A 14,883-nucleotide genomic window follows, 5' to 3' on the forward strand; every position below is an offset into this window, starting at 1 on the left:
TTGGGTAAGCCATCATCCTATTATTTCCTCTGTAAAGAGGAGATAGTAATAGTGCCTGCCTATAAATGCAGAGGAGGCTTAAGAGAAACCTGGCTCGCTGGCTCGCCCTTGCAATCCCAGCCCTTGAGAGGCTGAGGAGGAAGATTTATCATGAGTTTCAGGCCAGCATGAGCCACAGAGTGAGTTCCAGGTCAGCCTGGGTTATAGAGTAAGATGCTGTCTTGATCTCTCTCTCCCTCTCTCTCTCCCACTTTTCCTAACTTAAAAAACCTAACCTAACCTAACCTAACCTAACCTAACCTAACCAGAATTTCATATGAGTTACAGTGTTTAACTGAGAGATTTAACAGAAGGACTCTCCATGTAGAATACTTTACAGGTAGCCCGAGTTCAATCAAGTGAGTAAAGCTGGAATGAGGGACTTTCAGGGAGCTGAGGAAGACCTTGACAAACCTAGGGGAGGGAGGCAAGACTTCCTGATGGACTGTTACTCTTGAGAGCTGAAGTATTAGGGTTTGTTTGTTTATTTATCATTTGAACAGGTCCTATATAGCCTCTGCTGGCCTTAAACTCAGTGTATAGTCGAGGATTGCCGTGTACTACCTTCAGCTAAGAAGTGCTGGCATTACAGGTCTGTGCCACTGAGCCCTGCCTTATGTGGCACTGGGGATAGAACTCAAGCCTTCATGCATGCTTGGTTTATAAAGTTATAAACCAAGGCACACCCTCAGGAAAGACATTTAAAGCAGAAGGCACCGCACGTGCAACAATTTGAAAGTGCTTTTCTTGCCTGGGCTCCTGTGTGGGACATGGGAGAGGGATACAAGAGTTATATGCACGGAGACGAAACAGAACAGATACACCCTCCTACACGGGAATCTGCAGAATCAATCTCCCACACAGTCTCCGTCTCTCTCTCTTTCTCTCCTCTCTCTCTCTCTCTCTCTCTCTCTCTCTCTCTCTCTGTGTCTCTCCCTCCCTCTCTCCCTCTCTCCCTCCCCCCTCTCTCTGTGTTTCTCTCTCTCTCTCTCTCTCTATTTCTCTCTCTCTCTCTCTCTCTCTCTCTCTTTCTCTGTGTGTGTGTATGTGTGTGTGTGTCTCTCCCTCCCTCTCTCCCTCTTCCCCTCCCCCTCTCCTGGGATTACTGTGCTAAACTGTCCCACACACATATGCAATATCACACAGACATTAAAAAAGAAATCACAGTGCACTGTGCTCACTCATGGCTGGAGATGCAGGTCAATCGTTAGAGCGATTAGCATGCATAGTCTCCTGGGTCCCCAGGACCGAATAAAACAGTTGTGAGGAAGCAGGTGTCATCCCAGCACTAGGAAGATAGCGATCAGGAGGATAGAAGTTCTTGGCTACACAGTGAGTTAACAATCACCGTGGATATATCAGATCCTGCGTTAAACAGACAAACTCCAAACTCCACGGGCTGCGGAGAAGCATCAGCAAGTGAAGATGCTGTCTCCAAACCTGAAGGCTTGAGAGTTTAATACTCAGGACCCTCATGGTGGAAGGCAAAAATCAAGTCCTGCAAGCTGTCCTTTAATGTGCATACATATAGCATGCACTTACACCCAAACTCATGCACACAGAACAAATGAAATGAAATAAAAAATCACAATGTTGTCACACAAGCAATCACAGAAAGAAAATCCAGATACTAACAATGCATGATGACATGCAGAAGGAATCACACGTTCCCACCACAGAAGTACAGTACTAAGACCCAAATTAGCAACGTTAGCGCACGCGCGCACACACACACACACACACACACACACACACACACACACACACACACACACACACACAGCATCACAAAGTATTATGGAAGCCAAATGTAGTGGTACACCCCTGTTATACCAGTACTTAAGAGGTAGAGGCAGGCTGATCAAAGTTAAAGGTCATCCTTGGCTACAAAGTGAGTTTTAGGCTAGCTTGGGCTATAACAGGCTCTGTCTCATCCTCCATAAACAAACAAGGAATCCCAGCCACACAGTGTACCCCCAACCTCCAAAGCAACCCCACAGATGAGTCAACACAGGTCTCTCTGGTGCCTACCAAGGCGAGGTCTTTATGGTAGTTTTGAAGACATTTGTGGGTTTCTGAGCTAAGCACAGCTGGGCCAGGTCCTTCCCTCTCCCCTAGCCCAGGACAATTCTTCCCATTAAGGGCCTATAACATCCATGAGGGGAGAGAGGATTCAGGCCCTTTCCCCTGTAGCACCTGAACAAGCCACCTCTTGACAAGACAAATTGAATATTGCCTTCCAAAGAGGGGTGAATAAGGTAGAGATGGGAGCCTTTCCTGTGGAAGACCCGGAGTAGCACCATCGTAGAAGGGGAGCTGGGGGTTAGGAAGACGCATGGCTGGTGGGAGACAGCTGAGGGGTCCTGCCCTCTTTCCCCACCCCAAGATATGCAGATAGAGCTGTGCGTGTGCCTGTGTGCGGCTGGATTATGGAGCCCCTAGGAAGGAAGAAGGAGCCCCAGGTCCCTAGATACCTGGAGTAGAGTTAAGGTTAAATGCATGCCTGGAAGCTTGGGGCGGGGTGTGAGAGAGGTTCTAGGGTGAGACAGGAGAGCGTGAACTTCATGAGCAGAGCATCTGGGATGAGAAGACTTGAAGATTAAGAACTGAGACAGGTTCAGGGAGGGCTGGGAAGCCCTGATGAAACCAGAAGGACTAGATTTGGACCCAGGCAGTCAAGGGGTGTGAGGTCTTGAATCAAGGAAATCTACATGATGAGTTCTAGATTCTATAACAAGAAACATTTGAAGGCTGCATTCTACAGCCTAAGGAAGTAGGACCAGAAGCCAGAGGCAATTGGAAACTATGAGGCCTCGAACCCCAGGGACTCAGAGGGACAGACAGAAACAAAGTCTAGGACAGAAGGTGTATCTCAGTTGGCAGAGTGTTGGCTTGTCATGCACAAAGCTGGGGTTCATCCCTGACACCACACAAAGTGAGCATTTGAACATTTGCAATCGCAGAGTTTGAGAGGGGAAGGGTAGAGGTCACAAGTTCAAGGTCATCTCTGGCTACATGGTGAGTTGGAGGCCAGTCAGAGCTGCATGAGACCCAGCCCCTCCCTGGGAAAAAAAAAGAGCCACCAAATGAAGTTCTAGAATCCACAGGAATTTTAGGATCTTAAAATCTAGAATTAGAAGGAATTGAGATCGCTTCTAGGCCTTTTGGCTAAGATCAAGTGTAGTTAGGATTCTAAGGTTTAGAATTAGAGAAATAGATAAGGCTGATATTTTCAAGCCGCGGTCTAGATTAAGGGTACTTTGAGTCATAGGAACTGAAGTAAAGTAGACTTGGCAATTGTGAGGTCTAGAACCAAAGGAACTCATGGGCTAAGGTCTAGAAGCAGAAGACATTTATAGAGGCTAGGCTAGGCGAGTCTCAGTTGGTAGAGTACTTGCCTAGCATGCAGTAGGCTCTGGGTTCAATCCCCAACACCACATGAAATGGGGCATGTCTGGAATCCCAGCAATTGGGAGGTGGGTGAAGGGGTATCACTGGTTCAGGGTCATTTGACTACATAGCAAATTTATGGTCAGTGAGTTTGAGTTCTGGAACTTGTTCTACAGATCAGCTGGCCTCAAACTTAAAGATTTGCCTGTTTTTGCCTCCTAAGTGCTGGGATCAAAGATGTGCACCACCTTGATATATGAAGCTCAGTAACAGGCAGATCACCAGGTCGTCTGAGAACAGAGGATCCTAGAAGTTGCAAGGCCTAGAGTTTGCATAAACTAAAACATAGGTAATGATTGAGGATAATGAAATCTGGAGCCCAAGAGAATGGGCACATAGTATCTGGCTCCAGAAGGGCCAGATCCAAGTTCAAACATAAAACCCCCTTTACCCCTCCTTATTGGGGGAAAGCAATTCTTGAATTCTTGAATGCAGAGACCTGAATAACAATAAAATTGACATCATGTGGTTTGGAACAAAAATTATCCAGAAATGAGGTCTGGATCAGGAAGACTGGAACTAATAAGAAGCTTGGAGTTGGGGGATCCAGAAACACGAAGAAATCATCAATTATAAGATTAGCTGGGGTCAGGGTTGGGGATTTAGCTCAGTGGTAGAGCGCTTGCCTAGCAAGCGCAAGGCCCTGGGTTCGGTCCCCAGCTCCGAAAAAAAGGAAAAAAAAAAAAAAAGATTAGCTGGGGTCAGTCTCAAAGACTTGTAACTCCCAGCTTCTTGGGAGACTGAGGCAGGAGGATCATGAGTTCAAGGCCTGCCTAGGTTTACAGACTTGAGTTCAAGATTAGTCTGTGCAATCAATAAAGATTCTGTCTCAAAATAAGACATAATAAAGGACTGGGAATACAGCCCAGTGCTTGCCTAGCATGTGCAAGGCCTTGGGTTTAATCCTCGCTACTGCACACACCAATGGTCTGCAATGACAGGGAGCAGAGGGCATGAGAACCAGAGGATTTTTTTTAGAAGAGGACTAAAACCAGAGGAAATTACAGAATAAGTCTTAAAGCCAAAGGATTCTTGGTGGTTGTAGACGTTAGATCCAGAGAGCCTTAAAGATTATGTAATTCAAACCCCACTTTAAAATGGCAGGATTGGGAGTTGTGAGATTCAGCCCAAGAAAGAACTAAAGACGATGAGGTGTGGAATTAGAGGAGTTTGAGGAAATTGAGGTCTGTAGCAGACCATGTTGGAGATGATGCTGTCTAGAAGGGGTGTGTGTGTGTGTGTGTGTGTGTGTGTGTGTGTGTGTGTGTGTGTGTGTGAATGATAGCATAGTCTAGAACCCCAGGGAAGTAAAAGATAACACAGTCTAGAACCAGGGGGAGTCAGTGATAGCACAGTTTAGAACCAGGAAATGCCAAGGAAGGCTAGTGGTCATAGTTTGGAACCAATGAAGATCAAAGCAAGATAACATAGAATCAAAGAAGGTCATAGGCTGTACAGTCTAGAACAGCAGTTCTCAATCTGTGAGCTGTGACCACTTTGGGGATCATATATCAGATATCCTGTGTATCAGGTATCTACGTTATGATTCGTATCAGAGGCAAAATTACAGTTATGAAGTAGCAACGAAATAATTTTAGAGTCAGGGGTCACCACAACATGAGGAACTGTATTAAAGGATTGCAGCATTAGGAAGGTTGAGAACCCCTGGTCTAGAACCACAGAAGACCAGAGGGCCTGTGTTTAGAATCAGAGAAAAGGCCAGAAAAGTGGCATGGTCTAGAACCACAGCAGGGTCATAAGGCATACAGTCTAGAGTCAGGTAAAAGACTGGAGAATGTGCAGGCTAGAACCAGAGAAGGTCAGAGGGTGCACAGTCTAGACTCAAAGAAGGCAGGAACAACACAGTTTAGAACCATGGAGGCCAGAGGCCACAGTGTCTAGAACAAGGGAAGGCCAGGGGTCAGGAGCGCCTCAAACTAGAGGAGACCACTGGTGGTACAGTCTAGAGCCAATGAAGCTCACAGGCCTCACACTCTAGAAACAGAAAAAGATGAGAAACAATGGAGACAGAGAGCGAGGAAAAGGCCATGGATTGTATGCTTTAGAACCAGGAAGTAGAAGGTCTAGAATCAGAGAACCCACAAACCTCTAGAAGCAGAGAAGGCCCAAGGGCATACAATCTAGAACCAACAAAGAGCAGGAGCTGCAAGGTCTAGATGCAAGGAAGAGAGAAAGTGGTATAGCCTAGGTCCAGGGAAGGCCAGAGGTTGCAGTCCATAAACAGTAAAGGCGGGAGTCAAGTATTTGAGATCCAGAGAAGGCCAGAGATTATAGGTCTGTGGAGTGGAGGAAGTGGCTGGCTCCCTCTAACATAGGAAGATCCTTTTCAGGCAGGGTCGGGGACCAGCAGAAAGTCAGGAGCAGAAAGGGTAAGCAGAGCTGGGTGGCAGCTTTGGGAGGCGGAGACTCCATAAGTTGCTTGAGTTGAGATCAGACCCGAAGTCTCCCCACATTTGGCAAGGAAGAGGGGGAAGACCAGAGTCCTGCCATTGCTGTGGATCTGGGAAATGCAGAGCGACTGAATGCCCTGTTGTGAAAAGGACCAAGTAAAGCTGCTAGAAGAGGAACGGGGGGGGGGGGGGGGACCAAAATACCGTGATTACAGTTGTCTAAGCTCCATGGGGCCGGGATGCAGAGATGGATCCCTGATTTTCCCAACCCCTCATTCTCCCAAATAAAGCAAAGATAGTCAGAGAAAGGGGTAGTGAGGTATGGAGAACTGTGGAGAACCCCAAAGGAATTCCTGAGAGGAGGTGGGGGAGGGTTACACACCCTTCCCAGAGGTCACTGAGCTGAGAACACCCAAGAAGCCTCTGACTGCAGGAAGGCAGAAGGTTGGAGGGGGCTGAGGTAGGACTGTGGCTGGCTGGGGGACACACTCAGAGGAGAGAGGCCCCATCCTGGGTGTAGGCTGCTGGTGTGGAGTGCGGCTGAGTCCTTTCTGGGGTAGAAGAAGAGGGCTGAGAGGAAGGCTGACTCAGTGTGTCTGGGCCAAGCCTGCTGCTGGGAGGAAGTGGTTCCTGGGCTGGATAGTTTCCTCATGCTGGTAGAGAGAGAGCAGCGAGGGAGCTAGGCCTGCAGAGAAAGGGAAGGTGAATCAGGAGAGAATGAGCACCCAGTCATATACGTACTTGCATCTAGAGCAGGGAGGCAGGCTGGCAAGATGGCTCAGTGGGTGCAGGTATTGGCTGCAAGCCTCAACAATCTGAGTTCAATCCCTAGAAGCCATAGATTCGAAGGCAAAAACAAACCTTTGGGTTCGATCCCCAGGACCCACCTGAGGCTCTAAGAGAAGCCAAAGCTTTTGGTAGCTGCAGGGAAGATCACCATTAAAGGGCAAACAAGTCCCACCCTGCGGCCACAATAGGAGGTGTTTCTTGAACACTTATTACCTAACGGTTCTAGGGTGAGTTCTGCCCATGCAGCATCTCCACAGTTCAATTCTTCAAGCAGGTTCTCCGGGTAAGAACTGTAGTCATGGGCCCCCACTGACAGATAGAGGAGCCGAGGCTTCACAAGCAGCTGCCCCAAAACCACATGGCTGGAAGTGTGGAGTTGCTTTAACTTGGTCAAGCTCTGAAGTGGAGCCGGATGTGGGTCCAGAAGACCTTGGCTTCCACCCTAAGGGGTAGCCTTCCTAAGTTCTTACCCTTCCTTAGCATCTCTCTTTCTTTCCAGAGGGCTCAGAAGTTGAAAGGGCTGTGGGCGCTTTCTGCATTGGACAGTTTTATGCCAACCTGACACTAGCTAGAGTCGTCTGAGAGGAGGGAACCTCAGCTGAGAAAATGCCTCCTTAAGATGGGGCTGTGCTGGGCTGGAGAGATGGCTCAGCGGTTAAGAGCACTGACTGCTCTTCCAGAGGTCATGAGTTCAAATCCCAGCAACCACATGGTGGCTCACAACCATCTGTAAAGAGATCCGATGCCCTCTTCTGGTGTGTCTGAAGACAGTGACAGTGTACTTGTCATATATAAAATGAATAAATAAAATCTTTAAAAAAAAAAAAAAAGATGGGGCTGTGCTTAAGCCTGTAGGGCATTTTCTTAATTAGCATTGATGGGGAAGGGCCCAGCCCAGGGTGGGTGGTGCTATCCCTCGGCTAGGGTTCTGGGTTCTATAAGAAAGCAGGCTGAGCAGGCCAGGGGGAGTAAACCAGTAAGCAGCACCCCCTATGGCCTCTGCATCAGCTACTGCCTCCAGGTTCCTGCCCTGTTTGAGTTCCTGTCCTGTCTTCTTCCAATGATGGTCTACAGTGTGGAAGTAAAATAAATCCTTTCCTCTCCAACTTGCTTTTGGTCACAATGTCTCATCACAGAGAAAAATAGCTAAGACAGCTTCCTTCCCCTTTCCCTAAGGTTCTTCCATTCCTTCAGTTATTTTTGGAGACCCATCCAGGGAGGAAGAGGCCTGATGTTTCTGACTTTATGACTCACCCAAGGGCTCATGCGAATCCACGAGTGGGGCTCTGGGATCCGGCTGGTTCCCTGGAAGTTGTCGACCTTGCAGAAGGAAACTCTGGGGAGTTAAGGAGACAGAGTTGTCATTATCACCATTAATGTCATTATCGGTACCACGACCATCATCATCAGCCTCAAACAGCCATTAGCATCATCCTATTAGCTCTGTCAGCATCAGCATTTCAACACTATCATCAGCACCAACACCATCATCATCCTCAGCATCATCACCACCACCAGCATCATCACGCTTACCATCATTAGAATCATCACCATCATCATCATCACCATCACCATCACCATCACCATCACCACCATCATCACTGTCATCATCATCATCATCACCACCATCACCACCATCATCACATCACCATCACCACCACCATCATCACCACCATCATCATCACCATCACCACCATCACCACCATCATCACATCACCATCACCATCATCATCATCATCAAAGACAAGGCAGTATGGTGCAGTGGTTAATTGCAGCCTGATAAGTACTAGTCATTAGAGAGACTTTGGGATAAATCACTGCTCAGGGACATCCTCTGGATGGTCCTTCCTCCTTTCTCTACCTCTGTGCCCCAGGAGGCTGACCAGACAGCTGTGCAATTTTGCTCTTTTCTTACTGGACTCAGCAGACCCTAGCTGGTGGGAAGAGGAAGGTAGCCTTCTAGCTGCTTCTCCGTTGGGCTGCTGCGGGTTGGCTGTGTCCCACTCTGGAAGGTGTTAGCCCTTAATGGCTAGGGGCAGTGCTGGCTGCTACAGCAGTTCTGCTGACCGCATACACTGTACTCATACCCCCGACGGGCCTGTGTGCTATCTGGACCGACGGATAACAACGCTCTTCCACAACTGTGTAACTGTCTTACCATAACGATAGTCATTATTATTAAATACTATTAAAGTGTCCTCATGAGGATTAAACAAGTTAATTTTGTACTTTAGTGCAGCAGTAAATGTGAGCTATTGATATTAGTCACACCCTTCATATTCAAACAGTTCTTGCAGACTACAGAGCGGAGAAGCCCTGAAGGAGAGAGGCATGAGACAGAGGAATTATGGAAGCCATACAACCCAGGGTGGCTTTAAGAAATAAACCAGATTTTGTTGTTGTGCACAACAGATTTTTTTTTCCTCGTTTGTCTTTTGAGACAGGGCCTCACTACATAGTTCAGGCTGACCTCAATCTGATTATCCTTAGTCTCCCTAGGGCTGGGGTTTCGGCCATGGCCCCCATCTTGGCCCCAGTGTTCATTCTTTAAGCACTACAGTGGTATTCCAGCTGGGAGGCTGTCCTCACTTTGGAGGGGGGCCATGGAAGGAGATGAGCTCCCTCCTCAGCCGACGAGCTGCCCCGCTCATTGTTGACCTACTTCATGTCTTTTTGGCACCAGCTATGTATCTGCAGACTGAGAGGATCACGGTCCTGGCTCCAGCTGGACCATTGAGCTTCCATCTGGCCTTCAGCCAGCCCATCTATAACATAGGAGGTTTTATATCTGCTGGGCCCAGAGGATTGCGAGCAGCCTGCCTTCCATACCCAATCCCAGGTCTCTAAACCTACCAGGCTGAGCGGAGGCAGCAGGACACTTCCAGGTTCTAGTCTTGGGGACCGCTTGGGGGGCTTCGTTTCCAGCAGCTCCAACCCTTTGTCCTCTGAGCTCTGGGCCAAGGCCCTGTAGAGAAACAGGCAAGATTCTCAGAATACAGCAAACCTGGGCAAATCTGTGTTAGAAGCTGATGCCCTTCCCACATACATGCCTACCAGTCTACTCATCCACCCACCAAACATCCTCTCATTCATTCATCTGCACTGTGACTGACTAGTGTCTACACAGCGAACCTTCATCTGTCTTCTCCCCCCACCTCCTGTCTATCCATTTGTCCATCTACCCATTCCTCTGCCACCTATTCACTCATTCTGTTCACCTATCCATTCCCCCATCTGTCTACTCATCCATTCAGTCATGAATATATTCATACATGCATATATTCATTCATGATATATTCAGTCATTCATGATATATTCAGTCATTCATGAATATATTCATTTATTCATGAATTTATCAATTCATTCATGCATACATTCATTCATTCACTCACCTACATGCTCCTCCTATCCATGCATAGGTGATCCGTCCATCCATCCATCCATCCACCCATCCACCCACTGGGCTTTCCATTTATCCTTCCATATACCTACCTATTCACCCATCTAACCACCCATTCACCTTCCAGCCACCATCCATTCATCTATTGATTTTTTAAAAATTTATTTAATGTATGAGTGCTCTGCTGCATATACATCCACAGGCCAGAAGAGGGCATCAGATCCCATTATAGATGGTTGTGAGCCATCATGTGGTTGCTGGGAATTGAACTCAGGACCTCTGGAAGAACAGCCACTGCTCTTAACCACTGAGCCATCTCTCCAGCCCAGTCTACTGATTTTTTTATTCTACCCATTTATCCATTCATCCATTTACTTACCCACCTACCCACCTACCTACCTACCCATCACTAATTTCCCCCCATCTCTCTATTTACCCATCATCCACCTCCCCACAATGGCATATAGCTCAGCGCTAGAGAAAACTACCTAGAATGCATCAGTGAGGGCGCTGGGAGTATGGCTCAGTAGTTGAACACCTACCTAGAATCCTCTAGTTAGGGGCTGCGCTATGTGACTTTAAACATGTGACTGAAAGTCTCTTCTAGAAAAGCAGTCTACCACTGAGCCACGCCCCCAGCCCCTCACTGGGGGATTCTAGGCAAGTTCTCTACTGTGGAGCTGTATTTCCAGCCCCAATTTCTTTTCACTATAATAAGAAATGGTCACTAAGTCATATACAAATGTGTCATAGTGAGTGCTGCTGTGGGATTTGGGTAAATGGTGAGAACAGTGGAAGGGGGTCCAGCATGGGCACATGGAAGGCCTGGCTGGAGAGATGGAGAGAGGAAGCATGCCGGGGGATGGGGCTGATGCATGAGAGTGAGCAGAGACATTCTGTATGCCTGTGCTATGTTCCTCTCTTGCTGAGGCTCACCTCTTCCGAGTTCTAGGCGTCAGGGGGGCTGTGGGGGGATCCCCCTTGGAGGAGCTGGAACAGTTCAGTCGTGGATCACTCCCCCAGCGGGGCAGCAGGGTGGCCTCAGGGATGGGAGGCGACAGGCCATGGAAGCTCCGAGCACGAGGCCTGCGGGCCGTCCTGGGAGGTCTGCGGTGGACTTTGGGCAATTGCTCGCTGGAGTTGAGCTGGAAGTCATCATCCATGGAGATGTACGGAGCCAACATCTCCAAGTCCAGAGTGTCAGGGTCCTGTAAGAGGCAGGAGGGTGGGGGTTGGGGATTTAGCTCAGTGGTAGAGCACTTGCCTAGGAAGCGCAAGGCCCTGGGTTCGGTCCCCAGCTCCGAAAAAAAAGAAAAGAAAAGAAAAAAAAAAAAAAAAAAGGAAGCAGGAGGATGTTTGCAGCAGGACCCATGGCCTAGGGAGCCGGCCTTAGGCTGGGTTCTGGGTACTAACTCCTCTCAGGTGTTTGCCTGAAGTTGAAGCTTTCCCTTATCTCTCAAATGGGTACAAAGACTATGGTAGTCAGTTCCCAAGGTGCTTTAAAGATTCTCCTTCAGTACGGTCCCTTTCCACAGAATCAGGTGGCCCGGGCATGAAAGGACATGATTCTGCACGTCTCTCGTATTTAGCTGTAAGGCTGGTAGCTGTGACAGTCTCATTTGTGCCCATTTGTCTCTGTGTGTCTCTTTTGGTGACTTTGCGGTTTTGACCTCATCTCTCCAGCTCTGCCTGTGGCTCTGTCTTTCTATCTCTTCCTTCTTTGTCTCTCTCTTCCTGTCTCTGTATCTGTTTCTTTGCCTGTCTCTCATTCTCCCCTTTCTGTCTCTCCCCTTTCTGTGTCTGTCTCTCTCCCCTTCTTCATCTCTGTCTCTTCTTTTTTTTTTTTTCCGGAGCTGGGGACCGAACCCAGGGCCTTGCACTTGCTAGGCAAGCGCTCTATCACTGAGCTAAATCACCAACCCATCTCTGTCTCTTCTTTTTTTTTTTTTAAAGATATATTTATTTATTTTATGTATGGAGTACATTGTAGCTTCAGACACACCAGAAGAAGGCATCAGATCTTATTACAGATGGTTGTGAGCCACCATGTGGTTGCTGGGGATTGAACTCAGGACCTCTGGAAGAGCAGTCAGCGCTCTTAACCACTGAGCCATCTCTCCAGCCCCCATCTCTGGATCTTCTTAACCCATCTCTCTGTCTTTCTGTCCTCCTGTCTGTCCTTCTCTTCGTCTCTTTCTATCTTTCCCCTTCTTGGTCTCTGTGTCTCCCCCTCCCTGTGTCTGTCTTTGTCTTTCTCTCTCTCTGGGTACTTGCTTCTGTGTTTCTGTCTCTGCCTCTCTCTCTCTCTCTCTCTCTCTCTCTCTCTCTCTCTCTCTCTCTTACCTTGATTGTCTATCATTTTGTTTCTATCTTTCTTTCTGTCTCCCTCTTTGCTCTTTTGTCTCCTCTTTCCCATTCCTGGCCAATGATACAATGGTCTACTATGTATGTATGTATGTATGTATGTATGTACATATGTACGCACGTATGTATGTATGTATGTATGTATGTATCTTCCATCTATCAGTCAATCTATTATCTACTTGTCAGCTATCTATAACCTGTCATCTATCATCTATCTGTCTATCTATCTATCTGTCTGTCTGTCTGTCTATCTACAATCTGTCATCTATCTTTATCTTTCATCTACCAATCTATCTGTCCATCTATTATCTATCTATAATCTATCTGTCATCTATCAATCATGTCTGTCTATCTAATCTGTCATCTATCAATCATCTACCTATAATTTATGTTATCCATCTACCTATCTATCTGTCATCTATCTATCTATCTGTCAGTTATCCATCCATCCATCCATCCATCCATCCATCACATAAACATATCCATCTGTTTCCATCTATCTATACATCCACTCTTCCCATCACCCTTCTATAAAGCCAGATAAGCTGACCCCTTCATGCCGGTCCTTACCTGAGCTATATCTAGATCTGTCTCCATGGTCTTGTTTTTCCGGGCAGTGGAGAGTCTGTGTGCATTCTCCAAGCCCACAGCCAACTGATCTGGGAGATCAGCCTGGAGGGAAGAGAGCAGAGACATGGGACACTGAGTCTGAGGAGGTGCTGACAGTAACAGTTCTGGGCAGAGGTGGGGTCTTAAGCTGTAGCTTGCATGGGGTCAAACAGCAATGCAAGATGAAGGTGGGGTTTTTTGTTTGTTTGTTTGTTTGTTTGTTTTCCGGAGCTGAGGACCGAACCCAGGGCCTCTACCACTGAGCTAAATCCCCAACCCCTTGAAGGTGGTTTTGATTGTTTGATTTGATTGCTTGTTTTCGTTTGAGACATTGTCTCATGTCACCCAAGATGGCCTTGAATTACCAATGTAGCTTAGCACATTGGGTCTTCCTGCCTCCAGTTCCCAAATTCTGGGATTACAGATGTGTCCCTTCATTCTTGGCTTTCTTTTCTGATTTATTATTTTAAGGCAGGGTCTGGGATGCTTAGCTTTAATTATCAGCTTGCCACAATCTAGAATCTCCTAGGAAAAGGGACTGTCTACTCAGTAGTTGGCCTGTGGAAGTCTGTGGGTGGTAGTCGTAATGAAGCTAACTGAGGTAGGAACTGGAGATATTGCTTGGTAGTTAAGAAAATTTGTTGCTTTCCCAGAGGATCCAGGTTTGATTCCTAGCACCCATAGGGTGACTCAAAAGCATCCATAACTCCAGTTTTGGCGGATCTGATGCTCTCTTCTGATTGCCACAGGAACGAGGCACACATGTGCTCCGACAAAACACACATAAAAAATTTAAACTTAAATGACGTGAGAAGACCCAGCCCACTGTAGGTGACACCATTCCTTAGTCAGGGGTCCTGAACTGCATAATGGAGAAATGATACTGATCATACATTCATTCATTTCTCTCTGTCCCGGACTATGGGTGTGGTATGACCTGTTGTCTCATGCTCTTGACATTGTGACTTCCCTGCCATGATAAAATAAACTTGTTGCTTGATAAGTGATGTTTCCTTTCCTCCTAAGTTGCTTTTTTGAGTATGAGTGTGAGTGTGTGTGTGTATGTGTGTATATGTGTATGTGTATGTGTGTGTGAGTGAGTGTGTGTATGAGTGTGAGTGTGTGTGAATGCGTGTGTGTGTGCGCGTGTGTGTATGTGTGTGAGTGTGAGTGTGTGTATGTGTGTATATGTGTGTGTATGTGTGTATGTGTGTGTGAGTGTGTGTATGACTGTGAGTGTGTGTGAATGTGTGTGTATGTGTGTGTATGTGTGTGTGTGTGTGTGAGTGTGAGTGTGTGTGAATGTGTGTGTGCATGTGTGTGTATGTGTGGGAGTGTGTGTGTATGTGTATGTGTGTGTATGTGTGTGTATGTGTGTGTGAGTGTGTGTGTATGAGTGTGAGTGTGTGTGAATGTGAGTGTATATGTGTGTATGTATATGTGTGTGTATGTGTGTGTGAGTGTGTGTGTATGAGTGTGAGTGTGTGTATATGTGTGGGAGTGTGAGTGTGTATGTGTATGTGTGTGTATGTGTGTGTGAGTGTGTGTGAATGTGAGTGTATGTGTGTGTGTGTGTGTGTGTGTGTGTGTGTCATACACATGAATGCAGGTACCCATAGAGACCAGAAAAGGATGCTGTTGGATCTTCTGGGACTGGAATTACAGGTGATTGTGAGCCATCCAGGGTGGTTGCTAGGAACCAAACTCTGGTTCTCTGCAACAGCAAGCTCTCTTAACCACTGAGCATTCTTTCCAGCCCCCTTTGCCACAGTTTGAAGACAGCAACTGATAGTTTGTCACAGCAATAGCAATGGAAGCAGA

General features: G+C 47.2%; 1 protein-coding gene across 3 annotated transcripts in view; it reads right to left on the reverse strand.

The window, feature by feature from the left end:
• Positions 1-2,056: 2,056 nt before the first annotated feature.
• Positions 2,057-14,883, reverse strand: part of Hif3a (hypoxia inducible factor 3 subunit alpha) — a 32,332-nt gene continuing 19,505 nt past the window's right edge. For 2 of the 3 annotated variants that reach the window (NM_001388512.1, NM_022528.3), the window contains exons 11-15: positions 13,024-13,125; positions 11,026-11,297; positions 9,543-9,654; positions 7,944-8,025; positions 6,415-6,585 (exon numbers count right to left, since the gene is read on the reverse strand). In NM_001388512.1, coding sequence (NP_001375441.1) covers positions 6,488-6,585; positions 7,944-8,025; positions 9,543-9,654; positions 11,026-11,297; positions 13,024-13,125 — 666 coding nt within the window. In that variant the 3' untranslated portion in view covers positions 6,415-6,487. Of the gene's footprint in view, positions 6,586-7,943; positions 8,026-9,542; positions 9,655-11,025; positions 11,298-13,023; positions 13,126-14,883 lie in introns of all 3 variants that reach the window. The other variant, XM_039089538.2, reaches the window with a different exon arrangement.

The sequence above is a fragment of the Rattus norvegicus genome, chromosome 1 (genome assembly GCF_036323735.1).
Source record: "Rattus norvegicus strain BN/NHsdMcwi chromosome 1, GRCr8, whole genome shotgun sequence".
Lineage (NCBI taxonomy): Eukaryota > Metazoa > Chordata > Mammalia > Rodentia > Muridae > Rattus > Rattus norvegicus.